At 38.2% G+C, this 24,710-nt stretch overlaps 1 protein-coding gene across 9 annotated transcripts in view; it reads left to right on the plus strand.

Moving 5' to 3' along the window:
* Positions 1-24,710, plus strand: part of LOC117328971 (probable phospholipid-transporting ATPase IA) — a 120,455-nt gene that overhangs the window by 21,731 nt on the left and 74,014 nt on the right. For 2 of the 9 annotated variants that reach the window (XM_033886613.1, XM_033886620.1), the window contains exon 1: positions 10,516-10,629. The exons of 1 other annotated variant lie outside the window; for it this stretch is intronic. In XM_033886613.1, coding sequence (XP_033742504.1) covers positions 10,566-10,629 — 64 coding nt within the window. In that variant the 5' untranslated portion in view covers positions 10,516-10,565. Of the gene's footprint in view, positions 1-10,511; positions 10,630-18,436; positions 19,127-24,710 lie in introns of those variants that run through there. 6 more of the 9 variants (XM_033886615.1, XR_004533085.1, XM_033886621.1 and 3 more) reach the window with 6 other exon arrangements.

A 24,710-nucleotide genomic window follows, 5' to 3' on the forward strand; every position in this document is an offset into this window, starting at 1 on the left:
GGTGCTGTGTGTGTAGGAGAGATGTGTGGTGGTGTGAATGTAGGAGAGATGTGTGGTGTTGTGTGTGTAGGAGAGATGTGTGGTGCTGTGTGTGTAGGAGTGATGTGTGGTGCTGTGTGTGTAGGAGTGATGTGTGATGCTGTGTGTGTAGGAGTGATGTGTGGTGGTGTGAATGTAGGAGAGATGTGTGGTGTTGTGTGTGTAGGAGAGATGTGTGGTGTTGTGTGTGTAGGAGTGATGTATGGTGTTGTGTGTGTAGGAGTGATGTGTGGTACTGTGTGTGTAGGAGTGATGTGTGATGCTGTGTGTGTAGGAGTGATGTGTGGTGTTGTGTGTGTAGGAGTGATGTGTGGTGTTGTTTGTGTAGGAGTGATGTGTGGTGCTGTGTGTGTAGGAGTGATGTGTGGTGTTGTGTGTGTAGGAGTGATGTGTGGTGCTGTGTGTGTAGGAGTGATGTGTGGTGTTGTGTGTGTAGGAGTGATGTGTGGTGGTGTGTGTATAGGAGTGATGTGTGGTGTTGTGTATGTAGGAGTGATGTGTGATGCTGCGTGTGTAGGAGTGATGTGTGGTGTTGTGTGTGTAGGAGTGATGTGTGGTGTTGTGTGTGTAGGAGTGATGTGTGGTGTTGTGTGTGTAGGAGTGATGTGTGATGTTGTGTGTGTAGGAGTGATGTGTGGTGTTGTGTGTGTAGGAGTGATGTGTGGTACTGTGTGTGTAGGAGTGATGTGTGGTGCTGTGTGTGTAGGAGTGATGTGTGGTGCTGTGTGTGTAGACACAATGGCTTTCTGTTTTAGTACCAAGGGATAGCTTTGATTTTGTATGGTACTCTTGACAATGGTATCTTCAATTCACTGAGGTTAATTATCATAAAACACCTCTAAGACCAAGACATATTGCTGTAATTAAAAAGCCTCTATGACACAGATGGTATTTGTGGACTATCATTATCTGATGATCATTATTTGAGAGAGATCAGGCTTACATGGAGAATGTCAAGTCTGGAGACTAATGCATTTTCAGTGAATATTTGTTTTGCGATTGGTTGTTGATTTAAAAAAAAAGAAGTTTATATATGTATTCAAAGAATACTAATGATAATAAAGGGGGTTATTGTGATGTTAATATTGATGTAGTAATGCTACAGATGAAAAAATTGAATAATATTTGTTTACCCCCACCATTACAATGCTTCACATTTTGTCATTAGTAGATACATTGATATTGTACCTGGAGATTAATTGAGGGCCTAGCAGGGATTGATGTGATGGCTATATTATCATTATGTAATTTTAACATTTTGTAGCATTATACAAAGTTGTAGAAGTTTTAGTATGCATTCAATGTATGTATCACAATGGGTATACTAACATTAGGGGTCTTATACACTATCTCCCATTTCACCGCTACTGTAATAGATACTCCCGTTATTTAAATTTTGAAGGCACATTTAAGAATAATGCAGTACAAAGTAATCAATTAAAAACCCTCACCAAAGACAAAAGAGTGTGGAATATTGAAAAATGACCCTGTTTTACCTACTTATTGAAATCAATTAGGGGGCATAAAGAAGATGGTGGACAAATTGACGGTCATTTATAAATTTATTGTAAGCAATAACTCAGAGTTCCAGGATTTAAGTAAGAAATATTAAAGGTATTTATCAAATTTATCAAAGTCTTCTTTTGAATAATGCTTAATGGTTTGGTTATTAAAGCACTCCCTACAGATACCATAAATACTCTGATATTTGACAGCCCAAACATTGATATTTAACAGGAAAATTAAGACAAATTGCAGCAGAGTTAATCTGATTTTATCCCCATCGTAATAAATCCTCTTGATACTGATTGATAAACTTTGGAATTTTACTTCTTAAATGAATTCTCTGGCGATAAGAATCCATTTTGTCTGGCGATAAGAAGCCAATTTGTGTAAAGGTATCTGTCAGCTGGTTAGATGCCAAAAACGATTGGTTGTAGAGACAGACTGCATGTTTCTGTACCTTGATATTTATAAAAGATATTCATGTATATATTCATAGATTTTGAGTGCAGATGGCAGACTGAATTTGCTTTTAACAGGACCAAACTATTCACAACCTTACAATTAACTTACCTGTCACTGCAGACAGGACCATTTGAAATCAGACAGATTACATTTATTATGTAGTTCATATAATACATGTACCATTGATAGTTTATACCAATATTTTTATAATTAATTTTGATAGCTCAGTTAACAAGTTGTATATTGTGATTACATTGGTTTGGTATGGTTTGTATTGCTTAACGTCCCCTCAACAGCTAAGGTCATTGGTACTACCAGCTTTAGGCCAAGACAAAGTGTTCTCAGCCACAGTATCACACTGGCATTGTCTCTTAGCAACACAGATACATCATGAATATCAAGACATGCTGTACCTGTCAAGTTGTGATAAGGATTACCTATGTTTAAGTAAGGAAAAATATTATAGAATTTTATATAACATGACAAGAAATCTCCCATGTACTTTATATGCTGAACATGATTGTAATGTCTACAAAAGTACACTTGTACATCATTTATTGTAAGTTACTGACATGACAAGTCCATAAACACAACTGGAACTGCTCCATACATATCTTATTATACAGGTGGTGCAGTGAAATGAAACCTTAACACAGAAGTAATCACTGTATCCTGTGGCCTTTCCATTGTGACCGACCCCCATGTCGTCTCTCTGTAATTTATCTACATCAGTTTTATCAACGGGAACCAGTCAGCTCACCAGTCACTGGCATACTGCAGATATTGTTATAAATTGTTAGATACTCTTGATAACCTTTTGCAAATATCTAACCTTTTGAAAATATCGAAGACAAATGTCCGGGTACTATACATGTATATCTCTAATAAAGCCATCTAACAGAATACAAAATTCTATTTCCTAGCCTTCATAAGATACTGGAAGAGACAAATTGGGTGGAATGTCATGAACTAGGTACAAGTTTTTCAAATGTCAATGGTTTAAAGGTGGTCACAGCGGAAGCCAATTACAATTTTCTGACTAAATTGAATATCCCTTATTAAATTTCATGTAATACTTATGGGGTTCTGAAAATGTGTAATTACATAAATACAAACGAAAATCCCTGACCAATCTAAATCGTCAAGGACAAGATAACATGCAAATGAGGCTCCTATATAGGGCTCTCAAATCTCATAATGCAATATGAAGGTGTTCTGATTTATGCAAAAATGGCCAAATGAAAATGTTCTTGAAACAGTAACAAAGTCAGCCACAAAAAGAGATGCCGATATAGCACAGACATTGCCCTGTCCTGTATCATTCTCTTATACCTGCATTGTGAACTTAATGATTTTTGGGGGCTTTCTCATGCTATGCATAATCAATTTGGTCCATTAGCCCTAAGTCATCTGGGTTTTCGTTCATTTTATATTCATAGTATATACACTTTAAATTGTACAGGACCATATTTCAACCTGGTTCTTCAGTAGGGCTCAGGACTGGCCTGGAGATGTGACCTAATTATATATGCAGTCATTGTAGTTCAGGACTGGCCTGGAGATGTGACCTAACTATATATGCAGTCATTGTAGTTCAGGACTTTCGCCTGGTTCTCTTAGAACTCAGGACCATGCCTGGCCACAATCTGCTCTTTCAATTCCAATTCTTTATTTGTTCATCGTCTACCAGCTCTAAACATTTTTATACCCCCACAACGAAGTTAGGGGGGGTATACTGGAATCAGGTTGTCTGTCCGTCTGTCTGTCTGTCTGTAGACACATTTTGTCCGGACAACTCCTCTTTCTCAAAATTATGGTTGCTATGGCAACTGGTCACTATAAACAGGTTTTCCGATAAGAACCATAACTTAAAGATTGTCCGGACAACTCCTCCTAAACCGAAGGGCCGATTTCAATGAAACTTCACACAAATATAGAGGACCATGTGTAGATGTGCATGCCACTTTCTTTTTCTCAAAATTATGGTTGCTATGGCAACTGGTCACTATAAACAGGTTTTCTGATTAGAACCATAACTTTAAGTTTGTCCGGACAACTCCTCCTAAACCGAAGGGCAGATTTCAATGAAACTTCACACAAATATAGAGGACCATGTGTAGATGTGCATGCCATTTTCTTTTTCTCAAAATTATGGTTGCTATGGCAACTGGTCACTATAAACAGGTTTTCTGATTAGAACCATAACTTTAAGTTTGTCCGGACAACTCCTCCTAAACCGAAGGGCCGCTTTCAATGAAACTTCACACAAATATAGAGGACCATGTGTAGATGTGCATGCCATTTTCTTTTTCTCAAAATTATGGTTGCTATGGCAACTGGTCACTATAAACAGGTTTTCTGATTAGAACCATAACTTTAAGTTTGTCCAGACAACTCCTCCTAAACTGAAGGCCCGATTTCAATGAAACTTCACACAAATATAGAGGACCATGTGTAGATGTGCATGCCACTTTCTTTTTCTCAAAATTATTGTTGCTATGGCTACTGGTCACTATATTACTGGATTATCTTAGTTAGCCTCTAATTAACAGTTCCAATTCACCATTGACTTGTGCAGATTGCGGGGGTATTAGTCAGCCATCTGGGTGACAGTTCTAGTAGAACTTGACCCGTTTCCCCTTAACCAGGACTGCCTTTTCTGAGGTGGAAAAGGACTTGTGCGTGGTCGGGAATCTTGATATTATTTTTCGTCATGCTGGTAATTATTTAATCATATGCAGAAGCTAAGACAGCCCTAAATTCAATTATTTTGTTTGATTTTGTTTATGTTTAGTCTAGATTACTATATGTTTACTCTGGTTTATATGTTATGTTAGAATAGTATAAAACGTAAATACTTTGTTTCATTTATCAATCGTAAAATCTGTGTTTGTGATTTTTTATGAATTATGGTTTAAAGTATGATTTAAACTTTGTTTATAAACAATTTTGTATTCAATACCTCAGTTCATAGCCATTCTTTCCACTTATGTCATTCACAGATGTGTGCATGTATCGATTGACCATACTTACATTCAACCACATGAACTATGACCTGTATGTTGGTCCGTCATTATGCATTTTGATTAGTTCATGCTATTTGTAGCTTCATTTGGTGATGCTGGTCTGACCTGTGTTTTTCATTGCTCAATAATGGCTTAATGAAAGAAAATCCAACTTTCTATGTTAACTAAATTAAACACATTAAAGCAGTTGTTGAAATGAAAAATCACAAGTTCAGTCTTGGTACTGATATTTGCCTGGGACCAGCATTACACATTTTCACGTAGTTAACAATGTTACCAGTTGCCTCATTTTCTCAGCTTTTATATGATGCTATGTATAGGAAAGTATTTTCCAGGTCAAGCCTGGCGCTTGATTGTCCAATAAATCTATGAAAGTAAGAATGGACATCTGAAAGCAAAATAAAGTTTGATATATAGTATTATACACACTATTACACACCAGTTGCTAATATAATGTTATTGTGCTGTTGTCAGTATACAAGGACTTCTTTTTTTACAAGTAGTTGTAAGGATATTGGGCATTGAGTGACTTTATCATGCTAATCAATGATCAGGAAACGAAGAACTTCCTTGGCCGTCTGGCCAAAAGCTGTAGCTGTCTAGCTGATAGTGGTGATACCTTGTGTAAACTCAATTCTGTGAAAAGTTTGTTTTTCGGCATAGCTGTATAATTTTCTTTTGGCACCGGATATATAACGTGACAGGTGGCGTTACGGGTCAAGATGAAGTATGTGATTGGTCAATGTATCGGTAAATGCAAAATGCAGATATGCAGTTAAAAACGAAACAAAGATAAGATTGAATGCAAGCTGAATAAGTAGATTATCTTTTAAAATGACACATTAATAAAATCATATTCCTGATTCAAATGCAGTCTTATTATTACCAAAAATGATTCAAACTGATATAATTTTGTTATTCGTGCTAAAACGCTTTAGTTCGTTAATTTATTTCACCATCAGTTTTACATTATAACCGCCAGCATTAAAACTATGCCATTTATCTTTTTTAAAGATATTTCTTGTTTTCAAGTTGTGATGGTTTTGTATACAGAAAATCTATTATATGTAGATTGTGTTATTTCCTTATGGTTTCATCTTGGCCATTAATATGTAGTCCTTGGTTTGAGTCCCTGTGAAGTAACTACATCATCAATACATGCTGGCCTTATCATCAGTTTGTGTGTATACACACAACAATAGCCTATTGTCCTGATGTAATCAGCACCATTACTAATTATACTGTAAACAATATGTACCAACCCTATTGATTACTTCTCTCATTAAAATTACATGGTGTCTCCCGATGGTGGAAGGTCATCAACCACGGCTGCTCTTGGTGTTACTGCCTCCTTGTGTTACAGACACTGGGGCAAACATCCTGTGATTAACTAGAGTTTAAATCCACCAGACTGACACTGTCATTCATATTCTGTACATAAGCTTAAGGGCACAAACAAGGCAATGGAACAAAACAACAGTACACAGAATTACATTAATTCAGTGAAGATTTTCTGATAACAGTTTTCTTCTTAATCTATCAATGATATTTAAAAAAAAAATTTATTATCTAAAGTCTAATTTTTATTATCAAGTTTGAATACCAAAAAAATATAAAATATTACAAAGATAATAAGATGAAACTACAGATTAGCTGACCCAATGAAAGATTGTGATTGTCTTGTAGCAACTGATATGCACATACAGTTAGCTCATTTATTGTTAGGGTAAGCAGCTAAATACTGGAATATCTTTGAGTATGTTTTGGTTCTCAGATCAATTGTAGCACTGACACACAAGCTACTATAATTTCACAATGGCAACATTTTAGAGTTAAAGTGCCTTGCAAATTCAGTTGCTATTGCATCATAGAGGCAAGATATTTTGCCAACTGTGATGTTTCCCTGGTGAAACAGTAGTTACACCACCAAGTGTGATGTTTCCATGGTGATACAGTAGTTACACCACCAACTATGATGTTTCCATGGTGATACAGTAGTTACACCACCAAGTGTGATGTTTCCATGGTGATACAGTAGTTAAACCACCAAGTGTGATGTTTCCATGGTGATACACTAGTTATACCACCAAGTGTGATGTTTCCATGGTGATACAGTAGTTATACCACCAACTATGATGTTTCCATGGTGATACAGTAGTTAACCACCAACTGTGGTGTTTCCATGGTGATACAGTAGTTACACCACCAAGTGTGGTGTTTCCATGGTGATACAGTAGTTACACCACCAAGTGTGATGTTTCCATGGTGATACAGTAGTTACACCACCAAGTGTGATGTTTCCATGGTGATACAGTAGTTACACCACCAAGTGTGGTGTTTCCATGGTGATACAGTAGTTAAACCACCAAGTGTGATGTTTCCATGGTGATACAATAGTTACACCACCAAGTGTGATGTTTCCATGGAAATATAGTAGTTACACTACCAAGTGTGGTGTTTCCATGGTGATACAGTAGTTACACCACCAAGTGTGGTGTTTTCATGGTGATACAGTAGTTACACCACCAACTGTGGTGTTTCCATGGTGATACACTAGTTACACTACCAAGTGTGATGCTTCCATGGTGATACAGTAGTTACACCACCGACTGTGATGTTTCCATGGTGATACAGTAGTTACACCACCGACTGTGATGTTTCCATGGTGATACAGTAGTTACACCACCGACTGTGATGTTTCCATGGTGATACAGTAGTTACACCACCGACTGTGATGTTTCCATGGTGATACAGTAGTTACACCACCGACTGTGATGTTTCCATGGTGATACAGTAGTTACACTACCAAGTGTGATGTTTCCATAGTGATACAGTAGTTACACCACCAAGTGTGATGTTTCCATGGTGATACAGTAGTTACACCACCGACTGTGATGTTTCCATGGTGATACAGTAGTTACACTACCAAGTGTGATGTTTCCATAGTGATACAGTAGTTACACCACCAAGTGTGATGTTTCCATGGTGATACAGTAGTTACACCACCGACTGTGATGTTTCCATGGTGATACAGTAGTTACACCACCAAGTGTGATGTTTCCATGGTGATACAGTAGTTACACCACCGACTGTGATGTTTCCATAGTGATACAGTAGTTACACCACCAAGTGTGATGTTTCCATGGTGATACCGTAGTTACACTACCAAGTGTGATGTTTCCATAGTGATACAGTAGTTCCACCACCAAGTGTGATGTTTCCATGGTGATACCGTAGTTACACTACCAAGTGTGATGTTTCCATAGTGATACAGTAGTTACACTACCAAGTGTGATGTTTCCATGGTGATACAGTAGTTACACCACCGACTGTGATGTTTCCATGGTGATACAGTAGTTACACCACCAAGTGTGATGTTTCCATGGTGATACGGTAGTTACACCACCAAGTGTGGTGTTTCCACAGTGATACAGTAGCTTCAATACCAGCTGTGATGTTTCCATGGTGATGCAGAAGTTACACTACGGAATGTGACATTTCCACAGTGATACAGTAGTTACACCACCAAGTGTAAGGTTTCCATGGTGATACAGTAGTTACACCACCAAGTGTGAGGTTTCCATGGTGATACAGTAGTTACACCACCAACTGTGGTGTTTCCATGGTGATACAGTAGTTACACCACTAACTGTGATGTTTCCATGGTGATACAGTAGTTACACCACTAACTGTGATGTTTCCATGGTGATACAGTAGTTACACCACTAACTGTGATGTTTCCATGGTGATACAGTAGTTACACCACCAACTGTGGTGTTTCCATAGTGATACAGTAGTAACACTACCAAGTGTGGTGTTTCCATGGTGATACAGTAGTTACACTAGCAACTGTGATTTTGTCATGGTATTATTGCATTTTATAAAGTCAGTTGTAAGATGAATTGCTAAGGTTGCTGAACCGTTCACATTGACAACCATGGGGTTGCTGTATTAGATAAGTTTACTGATCGTAATCACAGCCAGACTGGTACATGTATGCTAATGGAGTAGATATCGACAATCACGACAAAATAACATCAAAATGCTTTCCTGGTGCATATAGTGTTACTGTCACACTTTAGGCTTTATTATACACACAACAGTTTTGTGTTTGTATACGAACAGCTTTGGTATACCAACCACTTTATTGGAGAATTCAGGCCGAAAAGATAGACTTTATGCACGTAATGTTTTATCTACTTGTTTGTCATAAATCTAAAGTCCATTGATCACAATGGGATTTTCGTGTGGTTTTGACATGTGCTAATCCCCCGACTGGAGAGCCGGCACTGGGTTGTGTCTCGGTATCGACTTTTGGTGTTCCCATCATTTTACTGTTACTCTGCCTGCTTTTAAGTTGATGTCATGTAACTAGCTGACATTGAAGTTTTCATGGAAACGTCTTTGGTGGATGTTTTTGTTTTTTATGGTGGCTGCCATGTATTCAGTGTTATTGTGGAACTCTCTTGAGTAATAGGTTGAAATGCATCAGAGAGTTGATGCTCAGGGATCCTTTACCATACTATTGCCAATGTATGCAAAGCAGCAATGGTCTGTTTAAATTGATGTCTTGTACATGTTTACTCAGTCAGTTAATGAAGTTATATCATCTCACAATTTGTAATGTTTGTGTTGGTTCTTTAGGCTTTTAATATTGGCTGTATCACTACTGTTCAGGTACTCGGGGTATATCACAAGATTACAAAATCGTAATGATGCCTTGGCTGTAAGGAAGAGACCAACAATTGACGCTGTGATAGTAAAGTAGTATCATTGATGTAGTGATCCGACGGTAACACTGCTCGTACGGAACAGGACACTGATGGCAGGCTACAGTTCCTGTACGGAATCCATTTGAATATTGGACGAAATTTAAATGCAGTGATCAATCATAGATCACATAAAAATTGTACTCCCTGGAATTGATTTCCTCATTGTTTTTTACCTGGAGAACATTAGATGGCTATGGGATAATGCTGTTGTACCTGTAGTGAGGAAATCCAATCTTTACCAGTGTGACAGCTATGGATCCATGGAGGTGAAGATCTAAACATTCTGGAATTGATTTTTGTCATATTTCACTGGCAGTGGAACAAGTTACATCGGACATGCATGAGTGCATTTCCTTCTCGCTGTAAAATATGTAGACTAATTATATTTACTTATTGGGTGGAAGGTTAATATACAGGTGTATGTACCTGTCCTTCACTACTTACCTGTGTTGGTTTACCAATAAAGGTAGAGGAATTATTATTTTGATGCAGCATTCGACTGGAGGTTTGGATGATTAGGATGCCAAGGCTAGCAGGATTTATATCTGATGTGGCAGGCCTTCACTCTCAGTAGCACTGTGCATATTGACACTCTGTTCTAGTTGGAAAAGAGCAATTGAGGGTTTTAAAGGAAACAATTGATACTGCTTGCCAAATGCAGCCATAACGTGATATGCGTGTTAGTGTGTTTAAACTGCTTGGGGTCTGAGAATTTGTGACGCTGCTATTTTGGAAGTTTTGTCTTTAATCCTTGTTCCTGATGTCAGGAGTAGAAATACAACTCCAGAGTCTTGTTCATCATCGAATCAGTCTCCAGAACTCAGGTAAGTCCTGCGTTATATCATCTTAGACAGACATAGATAAGGATGTTAGATATCAGTCTCCAGAACTCAGGTAAGTCCTGCGTCACATCATCTTAGACAGACATAGATAAGGATGTTAGATAGAAGTCTCCAGAACTCAGGTAAGTCCTGCGTCACATCATCTTAGACAGACATAGATAAGGATGTTAGATATCAGTCTCCAGAACTCAGGTAAGTCCTGCTTCACGTCATCTTAGACAGATATAGATAAGGATGTTAGATATCAGTCTCCAGAACTCAGGTAAGTCCTGCGTCACATCATCTTAGACAGACATAGATAAGGATGTTAGATAGAAGTCTCCAGAACTCAGGTAAGTGCGTCACCTCATCTTAGACAGACGTAGATAAGGATGTTAGATAGAAGTCTCCAGAACTCAGGTAAGTCCTGCGTCACATCATCTTAGACAGACATAGATAAGGATGTTAGATATCAGTCTCCAGAACTCAGGTAAGTCCTGCGTCACATCATCTTAGACAGACATAGATAAGGATGTTAGATAGAAGTCTCCAGAACTCAGGTAAGTCCTGCGTCACATCATCTTAGACAGACATAGATAAGGATGTTAGATATCAGTCTCCAGAACTCAGGTAAGTCCTGCGTCACATCATCTTAGACAGACATAGATAAGGATGTTAGATATCAGTCTCCAGAACTCAGGTAAGTCCTGCGTCACGTCATCTTAGACAGACATAGATAAGGATGTTAGATATCAGTCTCCAGAACTCAGGTAAGTGTGTCACATCATCTTAGACAGACATAGATAAGGATGTTAGATATCAGTCTCCAGAACTCAGGTAAGTGTATCACATCATCTTATAGACAGACATAGATAAGGATGTTAGATATCAGTCTCCAGAACTCAGGTAAGTCCTGCGTCACATCATCTTAGACAGACATAGATAAGGATGTTTGATAGAAGTCTCCAGAACTCAGGTAAGTGTGTCACATCATCTTAGACAGACATAGATAAGGATGTTAGATATCAGTCTCCAGAACTCAGGTAAGTCCTATGTCACCTCATCTTAGACAGATATAGATAAGGATGTTAGATAGAAGTCTCCAGAACTCAGGTAAGTCCTGCGTCACGTCATCTTAGACAGACATAGATAAGGATGTTAGATATCAGTCTCCAGAACTCAGGTAATTACTGCGTCACCTCATCTTAGACAGACATAGATAAGGATGTTAGATAGAAGTCTCCAGAACTCAGGTAAGTCCTGCATCACGTCATCTTAGACAGACATAGATAAGGATGTTAGATATCAGTCTCCAGAACTCAGGTAATTACTGCGTCACCTCATCTTAGACAGACATAGATAAGGATGTTAGATAGAAGTCTCCAGAACTCAGGTAAGTGTGTCACATCATCTTAGACAGACATAAATAAGGATGTTAGATATCAGTCTCCAGAACTCAGGTAAGTCCTGCGTCACATCATCTTAGACAGACATAGATAAGGATGTTAGATATCAGTCTCCAGAACTCAGGTAAGTGTGTCACATCATCTTAGACAGACATAGATAAGGATGTTAGATATCAGTCTCCAGAACTCAGGTAAGTCCTGCGTCACGTCATCTTAGACAGACATAGATAAGGATGTTAGATATCAGTCTCCAGAACTCAGGTAAGTGTGTCACATCATCTTAGACAGACATAGATAAGGATGTTAGATATCAGTCTCCAGAACTCAGGTAAGTGTATCACATCATCTTATAGACAGACATAGATAAGGATGTTAGATATCAGTCTCCAGAACTCAGGTAAGTCCTGCGTCACATCATCTTAGACAGACATAGATAAGGATGTTTGATAGAAGTCTCCAGAACTCAGGTAAGTCCTGCGTCACGTCATCTTAGACAGACATAGATAAGGATGTTAGATATCAGTCTCCAGAACTCAGGTAATTACTGCGTCACCTCATCTTAGACAGACATAGATAAGGATGTTAGATAGAAGTCTCCAGAACTCAGGTAAGTCCTGCATCACGTCATCTTAGACAGACATAGATAAGGATGTTAGATATCAGTCTCCAGAACTCAGGTAATTACTGCGTCACCTCATCTTAGACAGACATAGATAAGGATGTTAGATAGAAGTCTCCAGAACTCAGGTAAGTGTGTCACATCATCTTAGACAGACATAAATAAGGATGTTAGATATCAGTCTCCAGAACTCAGGTAAGTCCTGCGTCACCTCATCTTAGACAGACATAGATAAGGATGTTAGATAGCAGTCTCCAGAACTCAGGTAAGTCCTGCATCACCTCATCTTAGACAGACATAGATAAGGATGTTAGATAGAAGTCTCCAGAACTCAGGTAAGTCCTGCGTCACATCATCTTATAGACAGACATAGATAAGGATTGTTAGATATCAGTCTCCAGAACTCAGGTAAGTCCTGCATCACATCATCTTATAGACAGACATAGATAAGGATGTTAGATATCAGTCTCCAGAACTCAGGTAAGTGTGTCACATCATCTTAGACAGACATAGATAAGGATGTTAGATATCAGTCTCCAGAACTCAGGTAAGTGTGTCACATCATCTTAGACAGACATAGATAAGGATGTTAGATATCAGTCTCCAGAACTCAGGTAAGTGTGTCACCTCATCTTAGACAGACATAGATAAGGATGTTAGATATCAGTCTCCAGAACTCAGGTAAGTCCTATGTCACATCATCTTAGACAGACATAGATAAGGATGTTAGATAGAAGTCTCCAGAACTCAGGTAAGTCCTGCGTCACATCATCTTAGACAGACATAGATAAGGATGTTTGATAGAAGTCTCCAGAACTCAGGTAAGTCCTGCGTCACGTCATCTTAGACAGACATAGATAAGGATGTTAGATATCAGTCTCCAGAACTCAGGTAATTACTGCGTCACCTCATCTTAGACAGACATAGATAAGGATGTTAGATAGAAGTCTCCAGAACTCAGGTAAGTCCTGCATCACCTCATCTTAGACAGACATAGATAAGGATGTTAGATATCAGTCTCCAGAACTCAGGTAAGTCCTGTGTCACATCATCTTAGACAGACATAGATAAGGATGTTAGATATCAGTCTCCAGAACTCGGGTAAGTGTGCCGACTCATCTTAGACAGATATGGTTAGACAGATATGGTTAAGGCCAGGTAATATCGGGTTTTGGATATTAGTTTTCACCAATACAGTTGTTCAGTGATTGATCTTGATCAAATGTGTTAAGTTCTGTAAATTTACTCTTCTCATTGACCACAAGGCCCTTAGTGTGATACAAGATAAAGGACCGAATGAAGAGGTATTCTGCTTAGCATCTAATTGAACTTCAATGTTACATTAGTAGCAGGTGAGCTATACAAGTCCACTGGTCCTCTTATTCTAACCATAATTACTGATTTTTTAAGGATAGCTAGTTTTGATATATATTAAATGAATTTCTATTTTCATTTAAGGTTTTATTTTTGCAAACATAGGTAAGAAAAAATTAACGCTCATGAAAAAAGTATCATGATAAAATATTGTATAAATGAAAACAAATTTAAGATACCTGTATCAGCTAAAAGAAAACTTACACAGGGGTAATAAGACAGAGTCACATCGGTTCACAGGGGTAAATAAGACAGAATCACATCGGTTCACAGGGGAAATAAGACAGAATCACATCGGTTCACAGGGGAAATAAGACAGAATCACATCGGTTCACAGGGGTAAATAAGACAGAATCACATTGGTTCACAGGGGTAAATAAGACAGAATCACATTGGTTCACAGGGGTAATAAGACAGAATCACATCGATTCACAGGGGTAAATAAGACAGAATCACATCGGTTCACAGGGGAAATAAGACAGAATCACATCGGTTCACAGGGGTAAATAAGACAGAATCACATTGGTTCACAGGGGTAAATAAGACAGAATCACATCAGTTCTCAGGGGAAATAAGACAGAATCACATCATTAGTAGTGTCAATTCCAATTCATGGCATAACATCATTTCCCCTAATATGTTGTGACAATCAATTTCTGACTGGCACAGCCAATGAATACTGCTCAAAGGTATTATTACATTAGTGTTATATGGAAAAATATTACTCAGGCAAATTTACTGGATATTAAATTATTACTGCAGATTCTGTGATAAAAGATCAAGTCACTAGACTTTCACACAGGTAACAAGACAGAATCACATCGGTTCACAGGGTAAATAAGATGGAATCACATCGGTTCACAGTGATAATAAGACAGAATCACATCGGTTCACAGGGGAAATAAGACAGAATCACATCGGTTCACAGTGGGAAATAAGAAAGAATAACATTGATTCACAGGGTAAATAAGACGGAATCACATCGGTTCACAGGGGTAATAAGACAGAATCATATCGGTTCACAGGGGTAAATAAGACAGAATCATATCGGTTCACAGGGGAAATAAGAAAGAATCACATCGGTTCACAGGGGTAAATAAGACAGAATCACATCGGTTCACAGAGGAAATAAGACAGAATCACATCAGTTCACAGGGGAAATAAGACAGAATCACATCGGTTCACAGGGGAAATAAGACAGAATCACATCGGTTCACAGGGGAAATAAGACAGAATCACATCGGTTCACAGTGGTAAATTAGACGGAATCACATCGGTTCACGGGTAAATAAGACCGAATCACATCGGTTCATGGGGTAATAAGACAGAATCACATCGGTTCACAGCGGTAAATAAGACAGAATCACATCGGTTCACAGGGGAAATAAGACAGAATCACATCGGTTCACAGGGGAAATAAGAAAGAATCACATCGGTTCACAAAGGTAATAAGACAGAATCACATCGGTTCACAGGGGAAATAAGACAGAACCACATTGGTTCACAGGGGAAATAAGACAGAATCACATCGGTTCACAGGGGTAATAAGACAGATTCACATCGGTTCACAGGGGAAATAAGACAGAATCACATGGGTTCACAGGGGTAAATAAGACAGAATCACATCGGTTCACAGGGGAAATAAGACAGAATCACATCGGTATTTTATAGCATATCAACAAGTAGTGGCTCATACAAGTTTATAACTCCATTAGTACTCTGTAACTCTTTATCATTTTACTACAATGATACAGAAATCAATTTGTAAAGTAATAATACATATCAGTATTGGAATAAAAAAAAACATGATCTGTTCTTTGAATTTGATTGTCACATATTCCAGGTTATACAAATGCATGTTCAGATTTAGTAGTGATTGTGAAGTTAAACAAGAGTGATAGGTTATTATGTCTTACCCGTCGCACTCTGTCAGTATAGTAAGATAAAAAGAAAAAAATTGATCCCAAAATCTAAAAAATTTCTGGGATCTAGCTATACGACCAATGGAAAAGTAACATCTTCAGGCTAACCTGAGTGTTTTGGATTGTGGAACAGAACGATCATTAATTTACAGTTTGGTAGTCCAAACACCCTGGGAAAATTGTTCAGACGATTGCCTGCACACACCAGAAATAGATATACACACTATATATTAACTGACTTTTCTACCACAAGAAAAACATCAATAACACAATATAGTAAAAATATTGGCTAGATAAGCTGTTCAAGGTTTTGCTGCAAAATTTATAATTAATATATATACATGTATATCAATAAACAAAATTTGTTGTCAAAATATTTGTTTTGTGAAATTTTCACTGTATAAAGTATGCTTATTTTATAGGCAGTCTTTTAAAGAACAAGCAATGGATATTCAATCTGATGTTAATATTATATTTCTAACTGTTAATGATGTTATTTCTGAAGAAGAACAGTACATTTTGAATTTTGAGACTGACCAAAAAGAAGGTGGGCAAGTTTTGAGGCTGATCAGAAGAATTAAGACATACAGTTGTTAAAAATATCTCATTGTTACACAAACTATTTAAACGGTTAAATATCAGTAGCATTTTGAAATAGGAGAATTTCAGACCAAACAATAAAAATTTTGAAATATCACAGGACTGATTTACTGATCATATACATAGCTGTTAGAACAGAAAATTCAGAGAAAAGAACAAAAATAAAAAGATCAAAGTTGTAGGAGTGATAAAAACATTGTGGGACATTAATGTTCGTGTCTGATGCAGCTGTAATGTAGTGGTGTGGTGCTTTTATACTGGTGGTCATACACACTAGTAAAAGCTGGGTAGAAAGGAGTTAGTGATTATGAAGGCATCGATCCATGATAAAGAAATGCTATTCTCATACAAGTATAGAATTTGGAATCTTTGCAAAGCCTTAGGTAGAATTCCCTTGTTACCCATACCTTTAATGATTGGTATTAATAATCACATGTACATGTAACATGCATTACGGCCAGCTGTTTAATTTTGATAGGGGAAAGCTGGCATCATTCTGTGAGTGAATATAAACTGCCCCGTCAACAAGTAAGGACTATCCCTGCTAGTCCTCACTGGGCACCCATCATCCATTAGGACTAGCTCTGCCAAGGCACCCATCATCCATTAGGACTAGCTCTGCCAGGGTACCAAACATCCATTAGGACTGGCTCTGCCAGGGCACCAAGCATCCATTAGGACTAGCTCTGCACAGGCACCCAGCATCCATTAGGACTGGCTCTGCACAGGCACCCAGCATCCATTAGGACTGGCTCTGCCAGGGCACCAAACATCCATTAGGACTGGCTCTGCCAGGGCACCAAGCATCCATTAGGACTGGCTCTGCCAGGCACAAAGCATCCATTAGGACTGGCTCTGCCAGGGCACAAAGCATTCAAGGTCTGGCCCTAGCTACCAAGGCACCCAGCATCCAAGGTCTGGCCCTACCAAGGCACCCAGCTTCCATAAGGACTGGCCCTGCCATGGCACCTAGGCCAGCATCCAATGTCTTGCCCTGCTAAGGCACCCAGCTTCCATTAGGACTGGCCCTGCCAGGGCACCAAGCATCCATTAGGACTAGCTCTGCCAAGGCACCAAGCATCCATTAGGACTAGCTCTGCCAGGGCACCAAGCATCCATTAGGACTGGCTCTGCCAGGGCACCAAGCATCCATTAGGACTGGCTCTGCCAGGGCGCCAAGCATCCATTAGGACTGGCTCTGCCAGGGCACGAAGCATCCATTAGGACTGCGGCCCTGTCAGGGCACCCAGCATCCAAGGTCTGGCCCTACCAAGGCACCCAGCATCCATTAGGACTAGCCCTGCCAGGGCACCCAGCATCCAGGGACTGAGGCCATCAGTGAGTGGGCCAGCGTTAGGACTGCCCCGATGACTTGTTACGTCTGCCCTCATGTCTGTATTTTGTCTAGTTTGTCCTCACGACGGTGTACTGTGAGATAGTTATATGTCCCTATTACTTATTCCTTTGGGTGATCTGCAGGAATGTGACTACACTTGAATAAGTTCAGTCTAGAATCGACTGAATGGACACTGTTTATGATAAGAGGGTACAGTTGATGGGTCCTCACATGTGCTGGGTGTAGTTGTCATACAGTAACAGACAGGATATACTTATTGACTGTAACTTAATTTCAGCTTTGTATTCACACGCAGACAGACAAACCTGTACATAATGATGTGATGTTATCTTACCATACATGTTATATTCATTCTCACAGATAATAGTATTTATTATGATAATAGTGAAATCATGTATTCATATCAATACACAAAGTTAATACAGGTAATGTAATGTATTATGTATAGTAATTAAGGTCTCTGTAAAGTGGAAGTAGAGCATGCTGCCGTGGTGATAGGTGGGTCCCTGACTGATCAGGGATGCTGACAGCCTACAGGCCTTTCACAAGGTGGCCTCAACCTTATTCCCAGCATTACTACAATTTGTACTACAAGACATTGGTCATGTTTACATTTCGTTGTAAACATTAAGAATTTTCATCATCTCCAGTATTGATTTATCGTGTTCTGCATAGCTATTGGCAAAGTCTGTGCATTATTTTGCAAAAAGGATGATCATATTGACAAGGAGATAATAAAAAATTTACACACGGCGTGTGGAGATGAACTGCCATATGGATGTATTGTTGTCAGTGTATGTGATCGGTGGAGAGCCAGGCTGTTGGTGACCGACATATGGAAGTGTCATTCCTCTGATTCTGATCATTTAAATAATGCTGTCTGATTATTAACACCGATTCAGGAGCTAAACCTAGGGACTAAGCTGTAAAGGCTCCGGAAACAAAATTTGCCACAGAGATGTTGGACAGTGTCTCTGAATTTAATTCTGGGGCTCCATGAATCAGCATATAGTAGCCAAGGATATTGGCTCTTTTACTACAGGGCTTGCATTTTTCATGGGAACTGAGACAGGGTGAATTGCTTTTCATGTGAATGAATTGAAGGTAGTTTCGGCATTGATACCTTTGTCATTGTGAGCTGTGTGGAATTCTGTGGTATGATTGGTGATATATACTACCGACATGACAACTGCACATAAAGCTTCCCTACGACAAGCTCCAGGTAAATCTGTAGTATCTACCCGTATGTGACAGGGCCATTGACTCCTTTCTGCTTCTTGTACCATATGTTCATCCAAAATACAGGTTAAGATAACATATTCATGTTGCATAGATCAACATTCATTCATGGCATGTTAGACCAAAATTTTACTTTTCTTCATTTGCTGAAAATTGCTGTAAATCATAAATATATAATCAACATATTCTGTTATACCTGTGGTTGATTAGAGGTACAACAAGATCAACATATGCTAATACAGTAAACCATGTATTAATACATGCACAGTGTACCATGTATTGATACCGTTTACCATGCACTGATACTGTATACCATGTACTGATACAGTATACCATGTACTGTTACAGTATACTATGTACTGATACAGTATACCATGTACTGATACGGTATACCATGTACTGATATGGTATACCATGTACTGATACAGTATACCATGTACTGATACAGTATACCATGTACTGATACAGTATACCATGTACTGATACAGTTTACCATGTACTGATACAGTATACCATTGTACTGATACAGTTTACCATGTACTGATACAGTATACCATGTACCGATACACTGTATACCATGTACTGATACTGTATACCATGTACTTATACAGTATACCATGTACTGATACAGTGTACCATGTACTGATACAGTATACCATGTACTGATACAATATACCATGTACTGATGTAGTATACCATGTACTGATACAGTATACCATGTACTGATACAGTATACCATGTACTGATACTGTATACCATGTACTGATATAGTATACCGTGTACTGATACAGTATACCATACTGTGTACTGATACAGTATACCATGTACTGATACTGTATACCATGTACTGATATAGTATACCATGTACTGATACAGTATACCATGTACTGATACAATATACCATGTACTGATACTGTATACCATGTACTTATACAGTATACCATGTACTGATACAGTGTACCATGTACTTATACAGTATACCATGTACTGATACAATGTACCATGTACTGATATAGTATACCATGTACTGATACAGTATACCATGTACTGATACAGTATACCATGTACTGATACTGTATACCATGTACTGATATAGTATACCGTGTACTGATACAGTATACCATACTGTGTACTGATACAGTATACCGTGTACTGATACAGTATACCGTGTACTGATACGGTATACCATGTACTGATATGGTATACCATGTACTCATATGGTATACCATGTACTGATACAGTATACCGTGTACTGATACAGTATACCATGTACTGATACAATATACCATGTACTGATACAGTATACCATGTACTGATACACCATGTACTGATGTAGTATACCATGTACTGATGTAGTATACCATGTACTGATACAATATACCATGTACTGATACAGTATACCGTGTACTGATACAGTATACCATGTACTGATACAATATACCATGTACTGATACAGTATACCATGTACTGATACAATATACCATGTACTGATACAGTATACCATGTACTGATACAATATACCATGTACTGATACAGTATACCGTGTACTGATACAGTATACCGTGTACTGATACAGTATACCGTGTACTGATACAGTATACCATGTACTGATACAATATACCATGTACTGATACAGTATACCGTGTACTGATACAGTATACCGTGTACTGATACAGTATACCGTGTACTGATACAGTATACCATGTACTGATATGGTATACCATGTACTGATACAGTATACCATGTACTGATGTAGTATACCATGTACTGATACAGTATACCATGTACTGATACAGTATACCATGTACTGATATAGTATACCATGTACCGATACAGTATACCATGTACTGATGTAGTATACCATGTACTGATGCAGTATACCCTGTACTGATGTAGTATACCATGTACTGATATGGTATACCATGTACTGATATACCATGTACTGATGTAGTGTACCATGTACTGATGTAGTTATATATCGACTATACCATGTACTGATACAGTATACCATGTACTGATACAGTATACCATGTACTGATGTAGTATACACTTGTACCATTGTACTGATACAGTATACCATGTACTGATACAGTATACCATGTACTGATACAGTATACCATGCACTGATACAATATACCATGTACTGATACAGTATACCATGTACTGATACAGTATACCATGTACTGATACAGTATACCATGTACTGATACAATATACCATTGTACTGATACAGTATACCATGTACTGATACAGTATACCATGTACTGATACAGTATACCATGTACTGATATGGTATACCATGTACTGATAAAGTATACCATGTACTGATACACCATGTACTGATACAGTATACCATGTACTGATACACCATGTACTGATGTAGTATACCATGTACTGATACAGTATACCATGTACTGATACAGTATACCATGTACTGATACAATATACCATGTACTGATACAGTGTACCATGTAATGATACAGTATACCATGTACTGATACAGTATACCATGTACTGATACAGTATACCATTGTACTGATACTCTGTACCATGTACTGATAAAGTATACCATGTACTGATACAAGATACCATGTACTGATATAGTATACCATGTACTTATATAGTATACCATGTACTGATACAGTATACCATGTACTGATACAGTATACCATGTACTGATACAGTATACCATGTACTGATACTCATGTATACCATGTACTGATATAGTATACCGTGTACTGATACAGTATACCATGCCGTGTACTGATACAGTATACCGTGTACTGATACAGTATACCATGTACTGATACGGTATACCATGTACTCATATGGTATACCATGTACTCATATGGTATACCGTGTACTGATACAGTATATCATACCGTGTACTGATACAGTATACCATGTACTGATACAGTATACCATGTACTGATATGGTATACCATGTACTGATACGGTATACCATGTACTAATACAGTATACCGTGTACTGATACAGTATACCGTGTACTGATACAGTATACCATGTACTGATATGGTATACCATGTACTGATACAGTATACCATGTACTGATGTAGTATACCATGTACTGATACAGTATACCATGTACTGATACAGTATACCATGTACTGATATAGTATACCATGTACCGATACAGTATACCATGTACTGATGTAGTATACCATGTACTGATGCAGTATACCCTGTACTGATGTAGTATACCATGTACTGATATGGTATACCATGTACTGATATACCATGTACTGATGTAGTGTACCATGTACTGATGTAGTTATATATCGACTATACCATGTACTGATACAGTATACCATGTACTGATACAGTATACCATGTACTGATGTAGTATACACTTGTACCATTGTACTGATACAGTATACCATGTACTGATACAGTATACCATGTACTGATACAGTATACCATGCACTGATACAATATACCATGTACTGATACAGTATACCATGTACTGATACAGTATACCATGTACTGATACAGTATACCATGTACTGATACAATATACCATTGTACTGATACAGTATACCATGTACTGATACAGTATACCATGTACTGATACAGTATACCATGTACTGATATGGTATACCATGTACTGATAAAGTATACCATGTACTGATACACCATGTACTGATACAGTATACCATGTACTGATACACCATGTACTGATGTAGTATACCATGTACTGATACAGTATACCATGTACTGATACAGTATACCATGTACTGATACAATATACCATGTACTGATACAGTGTACCATGTAATGATACAGTATACCATGTACTGATACAGTATACCATGTACTGATACAGTATACCATTGTACTGATACTCTGTACCATGTACTGATAAAGTATACCATGTACTGATACAAGATACCATGTACTGATATAGTATACCATGTACTTATATAGTATACCATGTACTGATACAGTATACCATGTACTGATACAGTATACCATGTACTGATACAGTATACCATGTACTGATACTCATGTATACCATGTACTGATATAGTATACCGTGTACTGATACAGTATACCATGCCGTGTACTGATACAGTATACCGTGTACTGATACAGTATACCATGTACTGATACAGTATACCATGTACTCATATGGTATACCATGTACTCATATGGTATACCGTGTACTGATACAGTATATCATACCGTGTACTGATACAGTATACCATGTACTGATACAGTATACCATGTACTGATATGGTATACCATGTACTGATACGGTATACCATGTACTAATACAGTATACCGTGTACTGATACAGTATACCATGTACTGATACAATATACCATGTACTGATACAGTATACCATGTACTGATACAATATACCAGTACATATACCATGTACTGATACAATATACCAGTACATATACCATGTACGGATACAATATACCATGTACTGATACTGTATGCCATGTACTGATACAGTATACCATGTACTGATACAGTATACCATGTACTGATACAGTATACCATGTACTGATACAGTATACCATGTACTGATACAGTATACCATGTACTGATGTAGTATAATTTTCTGTATAATGTTCCATATTGCTGCAATAAGATATCTGACAGTATACATTCCTCACTTTTACTCATTCTAATTATTCAAATTTTAGGTATCAATTGACAATCGAACACTGAAATGATATTTAGATTTTAAAAACAATTTTTGTAACAGAGCGCATGATTAATTAAATATAAATCACTGCCTCCGCTAGGGATCGAACCCGGGACCTCTGGCTTACTAGTCTTACACTCAACCGATCGAGCTAAAGAGAAGATCTCTCTAGCCGAGCGGTATATTGCGGCTAGTATTTACCAGGGTTACATACTCCCCCTCCAGGAAAGAACTCGTCCTCGAGTTTCCAGGGGTAACAGCGATGCTTTCGCAAGCAGCGATGAGTATCATTTCAAATGTCCTGACCAAGTGTTGTTATTTTTGGGGTCGGTCTGAATACCTAGATGGCCGCTATGTTGAAAACACATTTTAAACTTCTTTTATTTTGGTAGGAATATTAAGGGGAGCCAACAAAATGTTGTTATTTTTGGTCTCATAAAACACGGTTAGCCACGGCAGCCATTTCAATTGTAACATGATTGTGTAATCATGGTTTTCCTGAACAACACCTATTTCAAACTTCTTCTCACATTCCACCAGTGGGATTCAGCTCTAGCTAACTTACCTTAAATGATCCTGAAATAGTCCTGACCAAGTGTTTTTATTTTTAGCCCACCATCATCAGATGGTGGGCTATTCAAATCGCCCTGCGTCCGTGGTCCGTGGTCCGTCCGTCCGTCCGTCCGTCCGTCCGTCCGTCCGTCCGTCCGTCCGTCCGTCCCTCCGTCCGTCCCTCCGTCCGTAAACAATTCTTGTTATCGCTATTTCTCAGAAAGCACTGAAGGGATCTTTCTCAAATTTCATATGTAGGTTCCCCTTGGTGCCTAGTTATGCATATTGCATTTTGAGACCAATCGGAAAACAACATGGCCGACAGGCAGCCATCTTG

Source organism: Pecten maximus, chromosome 6 (genome assembly GCF_902652985.1).
Source record: "Pecten maximus chromosome 6, xPecMax1.1, whole genome shotgun sequence".
In the NCBI taxonomy this organism is placed as follows: domain Eukaryota; kingdom Metazoa; phylum Mollusca; class Bivalvia; order Pectinida; family Pectinidae; genus Pecten; species Pecten maximus.